At 38.6% G+C, this 19,362-nt stretch overlaps 3 protein-coding genes across 3 annotated transcripts in view; all 3 read right to left on the reverse strand.

Annotated features, from left to right (window-relative positions):
• LOC134815858 (NADH dehydrogenase [ubiquinone] 1 alpha subcomplex subunit 13-like) overlaps window positions 1-15,902 on the reverse strand; it is a 44,887-nt gene extending 28,985 nt beyond the window's left edge. The window contains exon 1 of the mRNA XM_063824446.1: window positions 15,893-15,902. The gene's annotated coding sequence lies outside the window, so the exon portion shown is untranslated. The remainder of the gene's footprint in view (window positions 1-15,892) is intronic.
• LOC134815672 (cholesterol 24-hydroxylase-like) lies at window positions 370-2,534 on the reverse strand. Its single transcript, XM_063824231.1, has 2 exons — window positions 2,370-2,534; window positions 370-2,176 (listed from the first exon to the last, which is right to left on the reverse strand). Exons 1-2 carry the CDS (start codon window positions 2,444-2,446, stop codon window positions 715-717), a joined length of 1,539 nt encoding a protein of 512 aa, XP_063680301.1. The 5' UTR covers window positions 2,447-2,534; the 3' UTR covers window positions 370-714.
• LOC134815857 (plexin-B1-like) overlaps window positions 15,129-19,362 on the reverse strand; it is a 46,822-nt gene continuing 42,588 nt past the window's right edge. The window contains exons 25-32 of the mRNA XM_063824444.1: window positions 18,932-19,076; window positions 18,424-18,657; window positions 18,161-18,318; window positions 17,412-17,550; window positions 17,062-17,231; window positions 16,698-16,845; window positions 16,463-16,527; window positions 15,129-16,267 (exon numbers count right to left, since the gene is read on the reverse strand). Of these exons, the coding sequence (XP_063680514.1) occupies window positions 16,051-16,267; window positions 16,463-16,527; window positions 16,698-16,845; window positions 17,062-17,231; window positions 17,412-17,550; window positions 18,161-18,318; window positions 18,424-18,657; window positions 18,932-19,076 (1,276 nt within the window). The 3' untranslated portion in view covers window positions 15,129-16,050. The remainder of the gene's footprint in view (window positions 16,268-16,462; window positions 16,528-16,697; window positions 16,846-17,061; window positions 17,232-17,411; window positions 17,551-18,160; window positions 18,319-18,423; window positions 18,658-18,931; window positions 19,077-19,362) is intronic.

A 19,362-nucleotide genomic window follows, 5' to 3' on the forward strand; every position in this document is an offset into this window, starting at 1 on the left:
TATGTTAAAAGTGGGAAAAATACTGAAAAAACAACAAAACCTTTAAATAACCATAAATATACACAAGTACCTAGATACCTATTTTGAAAGCAGAGGGAATAATAGGTATTTATGAGGTTGATCCCCCCCCCCCCCCCCCTTATTACAACACTACAAATCTATTACAGTTATTGAGTATTAATATACTATTATATATATTGCTGTGTTCATGAGTCTGTGATAGACCTTACCTGAGTGAAACTGTGTTAATTTTAGATTCTTCACTTTTAGACCACTATGACCGTTACATTGCAACTAAATCTGGTTTCTTATCAACAGACGTCAAATTTCTTCCTTTTCAGCAATTATAACGAATTAAAAGTCACGAATAATTCATTAATCGAGTTAAATTTAACAGAAAATAGTATTTAAACATAATACAGTTGTCACAGTAGTTAATGACAAGCTGAACCATATATATATTATCAGAAAAATCATATAATATAATATGAGAATCAAAACACCAAAAAAATGCAACAGTGTGTAGCATGATTGACAATAATTGTAGATTGTATCTAACGACTTGTTTATAATCTTGTTTATAAATCGAAAAGATTTGGTACTTTGTATCAAATCTACTATACTATATCTTTAATATATCGTCATGGTTATCAAATGTTTCTAGAATGTGAAGGTAAAAGTGCAGCTCAGTAATGTGAAATGAACAAACAGCTCTTAAAATCTAAGCTTGAAATTGAAGGAGTTGTCAATAGGGAAACAGACCAATTTTTGGCCTGATCTCTGCTTCAATGGTGATTTCGGATCAATTTCTATCTCAAATCTACCCAAAATTTCACAGAGGTAACACTTGAGTTGCAGAATAGCAAAGTTCTTCCCGATACATTGCCGTGGCCCCAAAAAAAAGGGAAGGTAGGTGTAAGGTGTAGGAGTTGATGTTAGGAACCGTTCTGGTTGAAACTTCTCAGGATCAGGCCAATATTGTTCCAAGTGCTGCATGACCCACTGACTACTCATCACACACGTTTGTGAGGGAATTTTGTAGCCAAAAATTTCTACATCTCTGGAAGCCCTCCTTTTGATGTGGGTCACTGCAGGGTGAACCCGTAACACCTCCTTTAGAAACGCGTCAAGATACGGCATCTGTTTGAGAGTGTCTCCAATGAAACTGGGATCAGTGTGGCTGTCTATATGAGCTCCTGCCCATACTCCGTCTATCTCATTCACCAGCTTGTCCATGACATCTGGATTTCTGGCTAGTTCTCCTATACACCATAGCAGTGTTGTACTGGTGGTGGAGTTGCCGGCTACGTACATTGCCATGAAATCATCCAAACTCTCTTCCAGCTCGAACTTACCACTATCCTCATCCATATTAGCACTTATAATGCCATCAAGAATGTCCCCAACACGACCAAATTCACCATTAGAAGTTCTGTCAATTATCATCTGAGCTCCAATCTTTCTTATCTTTTTAATACTTTCAGCATAATTAACCAAGATCTTCCTAGTATCGGGATCGAGCACCATAAGAAGAACTCTTCCTGCTTTGGCTAAGATCTTCTTGTTTGCTTCACTACTTTTGGCATCCTCGCCTTGTCTGCGTAGTTTGCTCATCTGGTTGCTGTCGGCACTGAAACCTGCCTTACTTATGGCATCAACAGTGAAAGGGGCCACGACGTCTGTTATATCAACAGGCTCTCCTAGGCATTCTTGTTGAGCTGTTTCAATAGCATCACACAGGGAAACTGCTATGTCGTAGAACTTGCACAAATGTTTTGTTAAAGGCTGTATACCAAATGCTGGATCCATTATTTTCTTTTTCCGTTTCCATATTGGTCCCATGTCAACAGTAAAAATACTGTCATATCCGCAAAACCTTTGCGTGTACATTCTCTGTGCATTAAATCCTATAGATCTCCGAGCTATGAATCCTCGAGCTTCACGGATTTTAGGGAATTTCTTGAAGTCAGTGACCATTTCTTTGAGCACAATAGGATCTGCAACAAACACCAAAGGCTTCATCATCATCCACAATCGGAAAATCTTGCCGTGTTCACGGACCATGTCCAGCCAATAGGGAGCCCAAGCGCCATCAGTCATCAGTCGTTTTCTGAATTGTAGAGCATTTCCAAAGATGAAATTCTGTGTCGGTGGGCCGGGCAAGTGAGAGAATCTCCTGGGAGTAATGAAATATTTTAAAATCTTATATGTATCCTGGTTTTGATACCACAAATTAATTGTTTTACAGTCACTAAATTGAGCTACAGAAGCCGTTTTTTTCTTCTACAGAAGACAAACATTAATTGTTATTAGGAAATATCAATGATCCACATTTTTAAAGATTAGCTGACATTGCACTTGCAACTTACCAGTGATCATATTTTAGGTAACAAAGCTTGAAAAATACAGTGAGAACAACTGTAAGACTAATAAATTCCAGCAACATCTGACCAAACAAAACTGATTCTAGTACAATACTGATATATAATGAGGTGGTCGGTGTGGTAGTGTAATTTCGTCGAAATTTAAGTACATTGTACAACAGGAAAGCTTTCAAAAGACCTATTGTACTGTAGGTCGCACGTAATTAGGTAGAGGTTGTATCACCGATCATTCCTTATTTGGAATAACTGGGGTCACGTGATTGCCCCTTCCGTGCAATAACGACTGGGTCACCTGATCACAGTCAGAATGTGTTGCACTGGTTTTCGTATCAGGTTTTTGATGTCACTACAGAATACGTGCTGCTATTTAACCTTATTTAGAATAATCTGACCGGACTTGCTCAACATAATCTCACCGACCATTTCGATTTGGTTGCTTGCCCATTGGGTATTATTTCCGTTTTTGCTTGACTCATTTTGGACTGAAACTGTAAGGAACAAATTCTACATAACATAATATTCTACATAACATTAAGATGAAAATATTACATGTCGAATGTTAGATGTTTCCACTAGCAGCTGGTCTGTTAAAAACAAAATGATGCGACAAAATAGTCAAAGAAATAAAACTTCCTCCACTTTTTTTGTTGTCAAGTCAAGTCAAACAAACAATTTTGTTCAACAGACCAGCTGCTAGTGGATATAACTAACTTTCAACATGATCAACAAATTAATGCTGCTTTTAAATGTAAAACTTGTTAAACAACTGTGGATAGGACTCAAAGCTCTAGCTCCTCTACAGCACCACCCCCAGTTGATCCAACATCGCTCGCGCTTGCACTTGGTTCAGCACCACCCCCATTGGGTACAGCACCACCCCTATTGGGTTCAGCACCACCTCCATTGGGTCCAGCACCACCCCTATTGGGTTCAGCACCACATCCATTGGGTTCAGCACCACCCCCATTGGGTTTAGCACCACCTTCATTGGGTTCAGCACCACCTCCATTGGGTTCAGCATCAGCTGCACCACCCCCATTGGGTTCAGCACCACCCCATTTCTTTCAGCACCACCTCCATTGGGTTCAGCACCGCCCCGGCCCCATTGGTTTCAGCACCACCTTCATTGGGTTCAGCACCACCCTCATTGGGTTCAGCACCACCTCCACTGGGTCCAACACCTCTAAATGGCGCACAGCACTTCAAGCCGGTCCACAACTAACTAAAGCCGGTCCTTCAGGGAACGAACGCAGGGATAGCTAGGCTATAGGCAGTTTTCACTACTGTAGACACTAGACAACACTAGTACTCGTGACCACTGTACTTTATTTGACTGAAAATAGACACTGACCAAAATCAGATTGTAAGTATATCAAATAGACGGCCCGAACGTTAATGTGGCTCTTGCTATGTGTTGGTTCAGCCGAATTAATTATTATGTGATCAAGTTTATTTTTCTCTTTTAGTTAGTTGTCATCCGGCCAAACATTCAGCAACTTATATTGCAGTACCATTTATCAATTAGTTTATCAAAATATGTCATTGTAATTTTGCATGGCTGAAATGTAACGCTTGATAATTTATATATATAATAATTAATTGAATTTTCAAAAAAAAATTTGATCTGGGTACAGCACTGCCACCATTGGGTTCAGCACCACCTCCATTGGGTACAGCACCACCCCTATTGGGTTCAGCACCACCTCCATTGGGTCCAGCACCACTTCCATTGGGTTCAGCACCACCTTCATTGGGTTCAGCACACCCCCATTGGGTTCAGCACCACCTCTATTGGGTTCAGTACACCCCCATTGGGTTCAGCACCACCCCCAGTTGATCCAACATCGCTCGCGCTTGCACTTGGTTCAGCACAACCCCCATTGGGTTCAGCACCACCCCTATTGGGTTCAGCACCACCTCCATTGGGTCCAGCACCACTTCCATTGGGTTCAGCACCACCTTCATTGGGTTCAGCACCACCTTCATTGGGTTCAGCACACCCCCATTGGGTTCAGCACCACCTCTATTGGGTTCAGTACACCCCCATTGGGTTCAGCACCACCTCCACTGGGTCCAACACCTCTTAATGGTGCACAGCACTTCAAGCCGGTCCACGACCAACTACAGCCGGTCCTTCAGGGAACCAACGCAGGGATAGCTATAGGCAGTTTTCATTACAGCAGACTGCACCAGTACTGAGAAAAGACAATTTTTTTTGAGAAAAGACAATTTTATTATTTATCACCAATTCAATACATAATCAATAAATATATATCCGAATAAATTTGATTAAAAATTAAATGATACAAGTATGCTAGCAGCTAGCGCGCTTATATTTGATAAATATTCACGCTGTTAAAATGGGTTTTACCACACCGCCACTCACATTAGCACAGTTGGTGAACGGACCCAGGCGCTGTTAAGCTTTTATGAGCCCTGGTTGACTGCTGAGAGTGGCGAAGGGGCTGATATTAATTTTATCTTAGTTTAACCTAGATTCCAATAAAATTTTAGTTTTGTGTTATAATTATATGATTTTTATGCGATATTTAAGTTACAGCTGCTCTCAATTCATTATTGCTTAAAAATTGTTAAATATGCTCGCTATACGCTTAATTTTAGATACCGTATGTATATATACATATCAGCTCATAATACCAAATAACAATAATAAATAAATTAAAAGCATTGAAGAGGTCCAAAACCAATTCAAGCATGACACAAAGTTGAATATATTTTCATCGGAAGCTGCAAGCTTATTAACGTTTGATTCCGTACGTTCATGATCCGTTATTATGCATTCACCTTCAGGCGGTGTCGACGGATCATGCGAAAAGGGTTTTTGACAGGCTGTGCCCTTACCATAATTAAACTGAACCATTGCCTGATACGATGTAAAAAAGAGTGTTGGATAGGTGAGCCGCGCAAGCGCTCGCGCATTTGTGTCGCTCTGACAAATAGCACTTGAATAATTTAGCTACCAAGACGTAAATCGCGCGTTACGTAAAGTATTATTTTTCCCTTCGGATAAAGTGAACGTTACACCCGCGTGTAACCTGCTTTAATGTTTTGTGTGCATGTGTGGTGGAGTGGGTGTATAATGTAATGATTGAATGAATCTTTTTTCTTTTGTGGTGCATATATGATGTGAGTGACAGGTGTAAAATCTAAAAGATATAAATATAAATGGGGGTCTTTTCATAGGAAAGTGTTGAAGTTTAAGTCCTGCCAGTTAATATTGTCAGGTTGGTGTTGAGCCTTCATGATAGAAAGCTTCAATCGGGATTTAATTGAACCTAGTGAACCTATTTTACCACGTGCATTTGACTGCTCAAGAAACCTATTCCATAAATTTGCCCCTTTATATGCGAAATTGTGAGATGAGTGTGGTGTCACAAATCTGTCATCTCTGAGCTCAGACTTCTTAAAGAGAGAATACATGGATATGGGCTGATGACTCTTCACTATCTTCATTGTTTCAGTAATGCATCTGTATCTATATATGTTATGTACTGTCATTAGTTCCTTAGATTGGAAAATAGGTTTTGTTGATTCTCTAGAGTGGAATTCTGCCCCAAGTATTTGGCAGCGATGTGGCCTTGCTTGTTTATCACCAGTCTTCCTCAAGCTGATACATATAGAACACGGTTTAATGTGAGGTATAGTTGATTCATTGGATATTTGACCTTTCTTGTTTATACTGCACTGGATTGGCCTGCTACGAGAACAAGTTTTAAACTTGTCGCTAAATGCTTCCGAGTCCCCAAATAAGATTCGGACACATTTCTTCTGTGCAAGGAATAGTGGTGAAAGCTTATTAATTGATACACCACCCCATACAGTTATACCGTATCCTAGATGAGATTCAAAAAGAGTGTGGTATATCTGTTTGTACAGCTGGCTGGGGAGGGAGTTTTTTATTCGATAAATACGGCCACATATGCTGTTTAATTTCTTAGTTAGTTTCTCGATATGAGGTGTCCAACTCAGTTTGTCATCAATAATTACACCTAGAAATTTCGTTTCAGTAACCTGTTTGATCGGGATCCCATCAATTTCTAGATTCAAGTCATTTTCAGTATTATCAATGGTCTTACGTTTAGTAGGCGAGAAGTACATGTAACAAGATTTTTTAACATTAATGTGCAGTAGGTTATGGCGCATATATTGGCACACAGAGTCGAGAATTTCATTCGCTATTTTGTATGCTTGTTCCTTAGTTTCAGCAGCTACAAAGATGTTTGTGTCATCTGCAAATAGTACAAATTCTGCAAATAGTACAAACTCGTGACCACTGTACTTTATTTGACTGAAAAAATAGTCACTAACCAGAATCAGATTGTAAGTATATCATTTGATCGTCTAAAGTAAAGTAAAATTTATGACATCACATCATCACACATGTCTACAAAATATCATCACACATGTCTACAAAATAACATCACACTATGTGAAAAAATATATAATAAATATTTCCCCACCAACATTAATTATTTATCAAATACAATGTTTTCTATGATTTATACAGATGACATGCTATCGAAATAGTGTTAAGATAAAGCATCCAGCAAAATTTCTAATGTAAAAACTGCATTTTGCTTTACAGCTCTGCAAGCAGTATCCTTCTTATTATATTCTTTGTGATTAGGATTTTAGCTGCTGACACTGGTAAATGCATTTAAAGGAATTATACTTCCACAATGATTTAAATAAATCTCTAAAAGAATATTCGGTGCAACTATCAGAGCAACAAATCAAATAATTAATTATTCCTGTGATTGAACTTTGCTGAATAATTTCACTCCAGTGAAACTGCCCAAGAAAGGCAGCATGGTAATGACACATGGTAAAGTTTTAAAGTTTTCTTTGCTGAGAAAGTAAACGATATCAGACTTGGGATAAAAGAAGAAGGAAGGCATATCAGGGGGAACTTGTCACCTCCAGAGAATCAACTTTGCAAGACCATCCTTAGATAAATTTCACTCCATTACTAGGCAGCACCTGTTATGTACCATTTCTAAGATGTCTAACAAGTTTTATAGTCTTGACCCTATTCCAACTTTCCTGCACATAATAAACGGTTCTATGTGTTAGTCTGATCACACTTTTATTTTCTTTTCTGTGACAGACTTCTAACCAGGTTTACCTTTTCTAGCAATGACAAGTAACTGGTTGGAGCAGACTAACATCCAATCGGTAAGTATTTATAATTGTTATTTATTAGGCACGGTTTATTTGGAATTGGTTTAATATGGAAGTGAAGTTATTTTATTGTATAACTGTATAATAAAGTATTTTGTTTTACAGGTTTTGTACATACGAACAAGGAGTTTCATTTGGTATCTAACAGTGATAGCAGGAAGCCGGCAAACGATCTACCCAACGACCTAACAGTGGAACTTTGTTTGTTATTTAGAGACAATTTAGAGACTAAATTTTTAGAGACAATTTTAGAGATCATAGATTTTGAGTCAAATTATGAGTCTTTGTGAGATACCAGTTTTAGACGACAGCTGATTACAGCACATGGAAAAAGAAAGTTCTAATATGGCAGCTTGGCACCGCAGCAACAGAGAAACAACAAGCTAGTAAGCTGAAAATGAACATGAAAGGAAAGCCACAAAAGGTCTCTATAAACATGACAATAGATGTACTAGGAGCTGAAGATGGAGTTAATAAACTGGAACTGGACAAACTGTATAAGAAGGACGGTACCCAGTCTTTATTTAAGGCAATATATATGACTTTGAGAGATATAGGAGAGGAGATGGAGAAGATATATACAACTACATCTTGGAATTCCAGTATAAAATTCTCAAACAGCTGAGAGAGAAAAAAGATTAGCTGTAAAAGTCTATTAAAAAGGACATTCGGAGATGGATTCACAAGAAATCAGAACCACTCTAGTTAATACCTTTTAAAAGTACTCCTATGGAGGAAATGGCGAAGCAGGAACCTGTCTGTTATAACTTATATATATCGAATATTGATTGTTATTATTATTAATTGTTAACGTTATTTTCTTCCCTAGCCTCTATGTTTACGTACTAACAGATTGTTTGATTTCTATGCTCACGCTACAACACTCTCTTTCTAATTGAGGGTTACAAATTAGGGTCTGACATACACTGGACCAGAAATGGGGATCAAAGAAATTTCACGGGTCAACCAATGAGAGGGGAAAAAAGATATAACCCATATGCTCAGAAACGAGGACAAAAGCCTTACATGAGGGGGAGTAGTAATCCGAAGATAAGTTGCTTCATAATATGCCATCAACCGGGGCATGTGGTTGCAGAATGTTCATTCAACAATTCTCTAAAGCTCATTCGTCACGAGATCAAAAACAAGATGATGAGTCTTGCAGAAAGGTCTATGCTTTATTTGAATCAGACTTTTCATTTCCAGATTGCGAAGAAGAGATAATTTACTTGACAGGTGAATGTACGAACAAAGCTTTGATAGACACAGGGGCATGTGCAACCATTTGTGGAAAGAGTGGCTTACTGTTTTTGAAAGTTCTTTGACTACAGAATAGAGGAAACTTATACAGACTAAGACTACTGAAAGGGTATTTCGATTTGGAGATGGTAAACTAGTGAAGTTAATTGCTTTGAAAACTATACCTATTAACCTTTGCAACAAAGATATGTTTTTGAAAACATGCGTGGTGATGAATGACATTCCTCTTTTGCTAGCAAAGCAAACCATGACCAGAATGGGTATGGTACTAGACATGGAAAATATGACCCTAAAAATAAGAGACAGCAAAACACTGGAGAAGATGCGGAGTACAGACTTGGGTCATGTAGCTGTGACAATTGCACGTTGTGGAGATGGGTGAGAAAGTGGAGTAACTTATCAAATGTCTGAAGAGCAGAACTGCGGAAAAACTGCTGACTTTTATCATCGTTACTACGCTCAGACCTCAGTGCTCACGCATCGGCTTCAAAGATAGGAAAAGTCATCTAAAATGCAATCAAACATATGATTTTTGCCTGAAACACAAGACCAGATCTATTCCTAAGAGGAAAGTGGGAATCCCTCAAGTTTCCATCTTTAATGAAGTCGTAGCAATGGACTTGAAAATCATACATGATGAGGTGACCTTATCTTAATGTCTTCTGTTTTCTGTCTGTCTGTGTGTGCGGGACTGGTTTTTTAGTATAGCATAGTGCCAAGAAAACTCTGACGAAGCCAAATGGTAAAGGTTTTTCAAATCGGTCGGTGGTAAGTGGTTTAATTGAATGTTTTGTACCACAAATGTTACATAAAATGGCTTGAGCAGCTTAATCAAGAAAACGGTAAGAGTTACGGGGCTCGCTCTCTCTCCCATTACTGCATATTATGTAGGTAGAGTTGGTATCATAATTACACTGTCATGAATACTTTAAACTTATTAGGGGAGGGATCGCTCATATAGCGGTCTGTTTGGACTGTAGAGCCCAGTGGAATAAATTTTAAATATGACTAGGAATCCATTTTGGGAAGAAAAAAAGGCTATATATTTTTCGGCCGCTTTGCGGCCGACTTGTCACTGGTCAGCTCTTCTCCCAGGTCAAGATTAGTTTGAAATGCTTAGCGTATCCATTAGAATAATTACCGGATGAATATGCAATTGCAAATTTTGAAATTAAATAAAAAATTTCTGAGAATTCTTTAATTTATTTGAAACGCAAGGAAATATTTTTTAAAAGAAGTATAGAGCCTAGCCCACAGACATCTCCACACTATTCTTCATACTAACACGGTAGATCGAGTTCAAAGATTTGACTCTCATCAGCATGACGAACGATTCGCTACTCTGAAAGTGGCATCTACCTTGTGTCGATATTTATGGCCTGACTTTGGATCTGAAGCTTGCTTCTGCCAGGTTAGATACAATATTGGACAATAAACAATGATAAACTTCGGACTTAAAGCGGGATAGGGATGTATAATGGAGGGGGTTGTCTGCACTGTACTCTAGATGATCTAGGATGTGAAGCTTGCTTAAGCCTAGAACACACGAGTTCCCCTGATATAGTAGCAATGGCTAGATTCACTTCCTTCCCACTTGCACTGTTGTTGACTTGTAGCTACAATATTAAATTGATTCGTGGAAATCGGTCTCGGATGTGAAGCTTCCTTAAGCGCCAAACCCTGAGAATACTGTATTACTCGAACTTCGAGAATTTTCTAAATGAATCTAGACTAAAGGAGCCAACTTGAATCCATAAAATTTTGAATGCTACATTTTAAAATACCGCTCTATATTTACACCGTTCACCAGTTAATATGGCTGGGAGGATTGGGAGGATTCATATTAGATTGTCGATTGTTTAAGATTAACTTGATATTTTAGCGTATCAGAGCTGAAATTTTGCATGACTATTTCAAATGACTATTTTACATGACTATTTTTTCATATTCCGGGATGTTGAGGAAGGAGGAATGGATAGCTCGCGTTTTCTGCGCGTTTTTTGGTGTCTGAATGCGCAAAAAATAGTCAAGCAATCTTATAGGTAAGAAATAGTCATGGAATCTAGGAATGCGCTCGATTCGAACTTCGAGTCGATAAAATGATGTAACATCGCGTTAGCCCTGAGAGCGACCAATTTTGATTTAATTTTAAATTAATGTGAATATTTTTTCCACAAGAATCTTTTTTTACCGGTTATCAACAAATTTTGACTAGGTGTTAAATTCCTGGACGCCTGACTATTTGCCACTGGGCTGTAGAGAGAGTTCATACTTTCATACGACAATGTAATGCATGTTTTCAAATATGCGGGTGTGGTGCGGAGTTAATAAGGGTTAATTTCTATTGATTATTGTTTAAGATACTATTTTTAAAGATACTATTGGATACGTGAGGGCACTCCGAATAGAATTGCTCACCTAATGCGGGTTTTGACTCAGCAGGTAAACACTCCTACCCTTTTTAACTGCGAAGTGAAATCCCGGCCGAAGGCCGGGTTACACTGGTTACATTATATTATGGTTGACACTGTAACTGGTAACAAGGTATTCGTGGCAGCTCGAGTGATCAGCAAGGAAGCTCAAGAAATAATTTATAAGGTATTTAAGCATTGGATATCCATATTCGGACCACCATCGACTTTCATTTCTGATAATGGAGGAGAATTTGTAAGTAAAATACAATTTTTATTTTCCACAGAAGAATCAATACATATTGAATTATAAATATCCGATAATTCCATTAATAATCATTAAAAGTTGCGTTGTCATTTGTAAAATCAAAAACGAAAAGCCCCACGCTGAACGCGCGCGGCATTTTTTCTGCAGCTGCCTAGCTTCAAGCTTGTAGCCGCTAACATCAAAGCCGCCGCGCGCGCCCAGTGCTGGGGTGCATTCTCATTAACAATTAAACTTGGTCAAAGATATTTATATACAATTCCTAAATTACAAATTAAATCAATAATCATGTTAATATGATTATTCAACACTACTCGACAACAAACATTTGCCGGCCCATCAACGATTCAGTCGCCGAAACAAAAATCAAATGTTTGCTTTTTCGTTCCGGGGACTGTTTGAACTCAGTACTATATCCGACTAATCACACTTTATAATGGTTAAAATACAAAGTAAAAAGATTTTCCTCGATGGGCCGGCATTCGCAACCGCGAAACGTTTTGAGTACGACAAACGATGACACCACCACCAGCCGTTAATTGATAAGTCCATGGGTGACGGGATAAAGTTAAAGTAAGATGTGTAATTTCATATTGCCTATCACCTATCACCTAAGTTACTTTGCATATACTGCTTCTAGTTACACGATAGCGATCTCAGTCCCCAATAACGTGTGACCCAACAGAGGGGATTGTGGAAGGACACGTACATTTTTCATTAACACGTGCCCTGATTACCCCCTCCGTTGAGCTACTATACGGGGAACGTTGACCGCCAGTCTGTAGTCAGATCGTTAATAAATTATACTTTAAAATTGGTCGCCGGGTGATGGTGTCAGTGAGAGACGTTAAGTTAGGTGAACATTGGTACAAAAATATAATAATCTAGCAGTTTATCTCAAAGTTAAAATCACTATTTGTTAAAGTATACAAACAGTTCTATTCAGAAGAACAAAGTCCGAGAGCAGAGAGAAGATTTGGAGACTATACACGCATATGTGGGGTTTAAATTTGGTATTAGTAATTTTAGGGTTCGACCGAAAATGTTGGTCGGTTGGTTAATAGGGAGCAGTCACTGTCATTAGAATTATCAGATTAGGAGCAACAATTAGAATCAAATTGGACATATTGTGTATTGTGTATTGTGTATTGTGAAATCAGTGAAATCTAGAATGGCGCCAAAATGCTAGCGCGCCTTGTTATGCGCGCTAACATACTAGCTGCTGAAAATAAAGAAGTATATGCATGATAATGTCGTTTGGCGGCAGCGCCTGCCGATACCTGGATTATATTGTGTTTAACTTAGAATTCAGTGAAATTTTTGTCATTCCATTCAGCACCATACCTGTTTTGGGCATTCATCAATGACTTTTGTAATTTATTCTTAACAGAAGAACAAGAGGAATTAAAATTAAATGAGCCAATTTTACAAAACTCATTCCACAGCCACGCTGATTTATAGATGAATTGTTTAGTTGGAGAGGGTGTGATTAACATATTGTCTTTCCTATGAGATACGGTGAACAAAGAGAACATTGAAATTGGTACTCTTGTCTTAATTATCTTAAAAAATTCCATTAGGCAACGTAGTCTATATAGGTTCTCTACAGCTAGTAATTTATGTTTTGCAAATAGAGGTTTGGTAGACTCCTTAACATAAAAATCGCAACCCAAACGTTGGGAGCCGAACGGTCTAACTCTAGCACATGTTTTGAATTTGTCTACATACCTTTTATGGTCTCCGAATAGAATTCTTATACATTTCTTCTGAGTAATAAATAGTGAATTTAACTGTAAACGACTGTTTTAATCAAGCTTGCTCAGTACTGAAAATCAAGATTCAGACATCACCAGCATACTCACCATGATGCAATGGAATCGTAAAGAGACACAACGGCATTTTGGTATAATGCTTGATAAAATCCTTATTAGAAGAAATGAGATGTGAAATTCTTTGAGTAATACATACGGATTCAGCCCCCACCAACTAGTATTCGGAACAAACTCCTGGAACTTTACACCATGAAGGTGTTCTTAAAAAAGTCAGTGATCACCTCAACGCTCTCTCTTTCTGGCTAGACAGAAGTTTGTTGAATTAGAAGCTAACGGCTAGTTATTGGGCCGCGCTCAGCCTGTCATTCCGCCAAATCTTTATTCGAACATAATAGCCTGGGGTCCCCAGGTAAACGGCAAGCTCAAGAGAACACTTCAACAAAGGATATATTATATATATCTTGTGTAGTAAATTTCGTCGAAGTAGCGCGCGCCGCTTTCTTCTCGGAACTTTGGACCGAGGTAAGTTGTAAGTGCTCCAAAATAGCGCGCGCTGAGCTAGTCCATTAACAACAATGGACATCCTAAACATAACCTACCAGGATGCGCGCCGAGTTGGATTCGTCGACGCAGTCCCGTTTGAAATGCAAATACTTTACGAGTATCACCCGTTAATGTTTAACTAGCCTGTCACGTGACCAGAACAGTTTTTTGCCCATAATGCATAACTAGACTTTTGTAGGTTTACAACCTACCAGGACGCGCGCCGAGTTGGACTCGTCGACGGTTTGTAGCGCGATGCACTACTGTGTACTGGGTCGCGCGCGCATCAAATAATGCTTCTCGCAACCACACGTATGCAGATTGGCGAGATGCGAAGGATTGACATCGTGAATCAAGTCGACGGTCCAATATATAAAACAGATATGGAATTGGAACAGATATTTTACGAGTATCACCCGTTAACTAAACTTTCCTTGTAGTTGTATCACGTCGTGACCTTCACCTAACCATGGCCATGTGCGGTGATTACCCCTTATAGTGAAACGAAAATGGGGGTCACGACTTCACTTGATTCACGATGTCAATCCTTCGCATCTCGCCGATCTGCATGCGAGAAGCATTATTTGATCATGATGCGCGCGCGCGACCCAGTAGTGCATCGCGCTACAAAATACGCTGCTTTTAGCTGTAACATAATGTTTGATGGTTGGATATGCTTTAAACTTTTCGGACATTTTCCTTGTAAGTCTATGAGTAAGCTTACCAATTTTTGTTGCAATCGGAGGTCGGGAAGGATACTTAATATCTATTTGTTTGAAGAAAATTGTGCTGGCCGAAATTAGCGCTAAAAAACCATCCTACAGTTGGCACGCGCGGCTCACTGTCGATGGCGCACTACCTATTGTTAATTTCTTCATCTTGCTCGTTTCTCTTTGCCTCACGTTGTAGGCCCGCTGCGCACCAATGCGCGGCCGTATCGTGGCTTTTGCCAGGGTATTATTAAATGAAATTGCGATGAGGGTCACGACGTTGTTCTATTTATAGGTTTACAACCTACCAGGACGCGCTCCGAGTTGGACTCGTCGACGGAACAGATATTTTACGAGTATCACCCGTTAACAGGTTACCTAGTAATAGTATATAGCGTGCTAGTGCTACTGCTAGTTTATAATTGCTCGCTTCTCTCATGAAGGGGAAAAGAGGAGGCCCGGTGTATCGAAGTTTCCGGTATCCGTATAGAGAGGCATGGTGTGTCGGTGTAAATGTAGAGGTTTTACTTATCGATTATTTCATTTTGAAATCCCGTTCCCAAACTAAGAAAAACAATTTTTAATGATTAGACATCAATCTAATTCTATAGTCATGGTCGGTCATCGACATTTAATAAAAACATCAAAATATACGAAAAGTTAACACGGTAAATGTGGCCAATGAATTTTGATTTTCAGTAGGAACATTGTTTCCGAGAAACAAAAACCTTTTAGCTTAACAACGCCATTTCCAATTTCGTCTGCTCTTTAGCTTTACCGAGTTCATTATTATCTTTTCTTGCCACATGGCGAATGTGGCCTTGTTTGCTGCTTACATTATATAAACTGGTTTGGACTATAAACAATAAATGATAAACACCATTACATAAACTGAGGAGTGAGAGCACCACACTTTTATTGTTTATGAATAGTGACTGGCAACTGTAACCAATCAGTGGCACATAACGCACCATTTCAACCTAATCTCCTAAACATAACATCTTTACTATCAACTCAATAAGAAGTTAGAGTTTGACTGAGTGCAAAAAGTTAATAATTAAAATAAGACTGATTTCTTTAGTACAACTGGAAAATAAAAATCTAAAGCATGCAGGGCATGTGGTGAGATTTGATTTTAACTGAACTGCTAATAATATAGAAAGTGTTTCCCTTAAAAGTTAAATTTTAAATGTTAGATAACTTTGTTGAGAGCTGATATCAAGATTTGGATGAGCAGTTATCCATAAAACAAACCTTTTCTTAAATTCGTCTATCAACATTTTTATACAAAAGGCTCATTACTCAACTAACGTCACCGTAACATATCAATAACATCAATAACATACAAATTATTTTAATCTCCGTAAAAAAGATAAATCTAAAAAGGATCATAACACGGTAAGCCGATGAGGTGAAATATAAAAATAGCCCCATTATACCACGAGACGAAGGTTCCTCCGTCTTCGGACTCGCGCGCGCGTCAAACAACAACTACGGTAAAAATCACGACCTTGGCTTGGTTAAAACTTCAAAATCTGATCTGGTAAATTGCTGTCCCTGGGTGGGCAGCGCAGCTGCTATTTCTGACTGGTACTTCTTGGCGTAGTTGAAGAGTTGGGACACGGCAAACTTTGTCCGGAAAGGTAGAGCAGGGAGTTTGCTGTCCGCCACGACGGTGCGGAGTGTGACTGTTGGAGCCTGCCGTACGTCTCGATACCACCTGATACGGGAGGGGGGTTATTCAGAGAGAAGTGTTGATGGAGTTTTATTTAAAAACGAGCATCATGCATGTTCTGAATTAGTAAACTTGGCAAATTTCTAAATCTAGCGGTTTGAAGATATATTTTAATCAATATTTGCTCGATAATCTACATTAGTCCTTAAAATATTCGTAAACAAAATATCTAAATCTTACTTGTCGACTGCCTTTCGGTATTGGTTAACTTCTTTATTGTAAACCAGTTTATTCGCAGAGGAATCCTGAAAAAGAAAAAAATTAACAACATAGTAGCTTAACTCTTCCATATCACCTTACCAAGAATCACCCAAAATTTGACTCATCATAACGAGGCTAAACAAAATGTGGATCAAGTGTTATAACTTTATAAAAAGAAAAGCACGGTACAACAAGTAAAGTTAAAGTTAAAAACCTTATTCAATGTCATGGTGGCGAGAGAGAAGGAGTCCATGAAACACTGTCCTATAACGGACAAATAGGAGTCCATTATAGGGGGCTTCTCGATGTCGAATAAAAATTGTGGGTTCTTGAAAATATTAATCCAGAATCGCAGAGGTAAACTGAAAACAAACGCATTTATACTTAAGTGTCGATATCAAAGCATATGAATTAGGGAATTAATTCTATTGATATACTTTGTCATTTGAAGGGGAGTTTTAAATTTGAGTGTAAATTGCTTCTGATGACAGTTATACTTATATTTGACCAATTCTGACTCTTGGAGGTATATTGGATGTAATGCCCACGTTATGATTACAAAACCATTAATCTCTGACCTGTTTGTTTTCCAGACATGAGCTATTTCTGGATCCTGCCTAGCTGTAGGATTTAGCAAGTCCGTTTTGCTGTCCAGATAGTCGAACAGACATTTAATTGCCGCTGGAATGTTGTTGCTTTCCATGAAAACAGTCGACATCAGCGAGTTTAGAACTTTTCCCAAATGCTCCTGATTAGATAAAATTAGATAATTTAGTTACAAATTAAAAATAAGATTTATCGGCAATAATATATCGGCTGATCGAATAACGTGAAGTAAATACCAAATTGTTACAAATTCAGTGGTTTGGGAATATCAGTTGAGATAAAATAACAAACCTTGGTTTAAATGAGAAATAAAATGACAAACCTTGGTTCGAATGAGGGAGGGAAGGAAAGCTTCGCTCGCAATCTTACAAGTAGTGGTGGATGAGGAAGATGTCTGCCGCTTGTTCACGGCGGGCGATCTGAAGTCCATTTCACCGTTAATGTTCTTCACTAGGTGATACCTGCACAGAATCTATTTATAGGACCTTTCAATGTTAATGTGGAGAAGTTTAGTCATCAAAATTTTTTGGAATTTAAAATAATCTTATTTTGTAAAATTACTAGCCACTAATACATCGGAGGATGTGACAACTTAAAATTATCAGAACACGATTAGTCAGCTTATAACATAAGTGACATAAAATATCTTTTATCTTCCATAACTACCGAATTATACAAAAGAACTTTTTATCGTTGGTTAATACCGAGCTCCTTTACCCGTAGCTATGTTCACGCTGGTTCACTATTCAAGAAAGGCAACTTGCTCTCAGACAAGTCACAAGACAACAGCTATTTTAGTCACTAAACATTTTCATTATTTCTGGACCATCTATCTTATTTGGCTAGAATCCAATACGATGACAGTATATTAAATGGGCTGCCTGCCAGACAGTTGTAGCGCTCAGAAAACTCTTGACTACAATACAGTATGTATCCTGATGGTTATTTCCCTCTTATTATCATGTTATTTCACTATCTCTCTAGTAGTATAGTATACGATGCTACTAGTGGGGGTTGATGCATCATTTCTTACTCTCTCTCTCTCTCTATCTCTCTCTCTCTCCAACCTACCTTGAAACCTCTGACACAGTCTGTCTCTTGACACTGCGAATAGTGCTCATAGGAGCTTGATGGTAGTCATTGAACATGGTGAGGGCGAGAAGATCGTTATTTTGTACTTTGTAGGTCTTCAGAGTGTTGAATTTCTTTTCTGATCCCATCTCACCCATCTGAGAGGATACGATTGTTTCAGGGTGTGGTGATTGAATGTATTTAATAGATTAGGCTGACATTTTAATTATCAATTAGGTGGTTAACTGTTAATTTTCCGTTACCCTCTCATCGTGATCACATAGTTCCATGGAGCCAGACTGGCCGGACTGTGGGGTCCAGAGGAGACTGAGGGTCTCTAGTGGGGGTTGTTGAGAGTAGGGCTGGTGGCGGTAGATATCCCGGTACAACTTCCCTTTGACTTGGGTTATTGTGTCGCAATCCAGGAGGAGGACGGGGTTTTTAGAGCGGGTTCCATCAGGCCCTTCAGCTTGTACTTCCAACTTCTCGTAATCAACCTGGACAAGTTCTAAATCACGTGATGCTCCTTACTTAACATTACAATGTAAATCACGGCTGGAAATTTTCGATCGTATAAATAAAGTTTTGAGGCAATTTCTAAGGTATATTAGGTATTTCGATTAAAAGATTGCACAGAAAATCGGGAGATTAGGTTTGGCCACGATACAGCCTCGTACAGATCGATCGTTTATAGGCTAGCTCGAAAAATATAACTAGTCAAATCAAAAACATGATTTACAGAACTTTCGAGAGATCTATATTGAGCCTTACCTCCTCGCTAAGAATTTTATCCTGAGACAGAGCAAATCGGGCCTGGTGAGTGACGAAGTCGAGTGGACCCAGCTCCACAGTCACAAGTATCTTGTAACACAGATCGTAGAGGGGTGGTCCCGTCATAGTGCACAGGTAATCGTATCTGAAATTGTAAAGTTTAGGGACTCCTCAGTAATATATCGCTGGAGATATAAGGTCCTATTGTATTATTAGAGACGTGGCACAATTGGTTGATTATTTTCCTCTTGCTAATGATCTGGTTTTGTTAGAACAAGAATTGCATTCGTTTTTTCCGCAGAATGGGAAAAAATGTCCGTCAATGAATCGTTTCAACGGACAGACAGTGACACTTTTTACTAAAGAGTCCAATGAAAACTAAGTTAGCTAACATGAATCAGAATTTAAAAGCAATTCCTAATTACACTTTT

Source organism: Bolinopsis microptera, chromosome 5 (assembly GCF_026151205.1).
Source record: "Bolinopsis microptera isolate Bmic1 chromosome 5, MBARI_Bmic_1.0, whole genome shotgun sequence".
Lineage (NCBI taxonomy): Eukaryota > Metazoa > Ctenophora > Tentaculata > Lobata > Bolinopsidae > Bolinopsis > Bolinopsis microptera.

Coding starts and splice junctions, on each gene's coding strand:
- LOC134815672 (XM_063824231.1), bottom strand. CDS start 2,446: ATGTTGCTGGAATTTATTAGTCTTACAGTTGTTCTCACTGTATTTTTC. Junction 2,177..2,369: donor TACCTAAAATATGATCACTG/GTAAGTTGCAAG, acceptor CATTACTCCCAG/GAGATTCTCTCACTTGCCCG.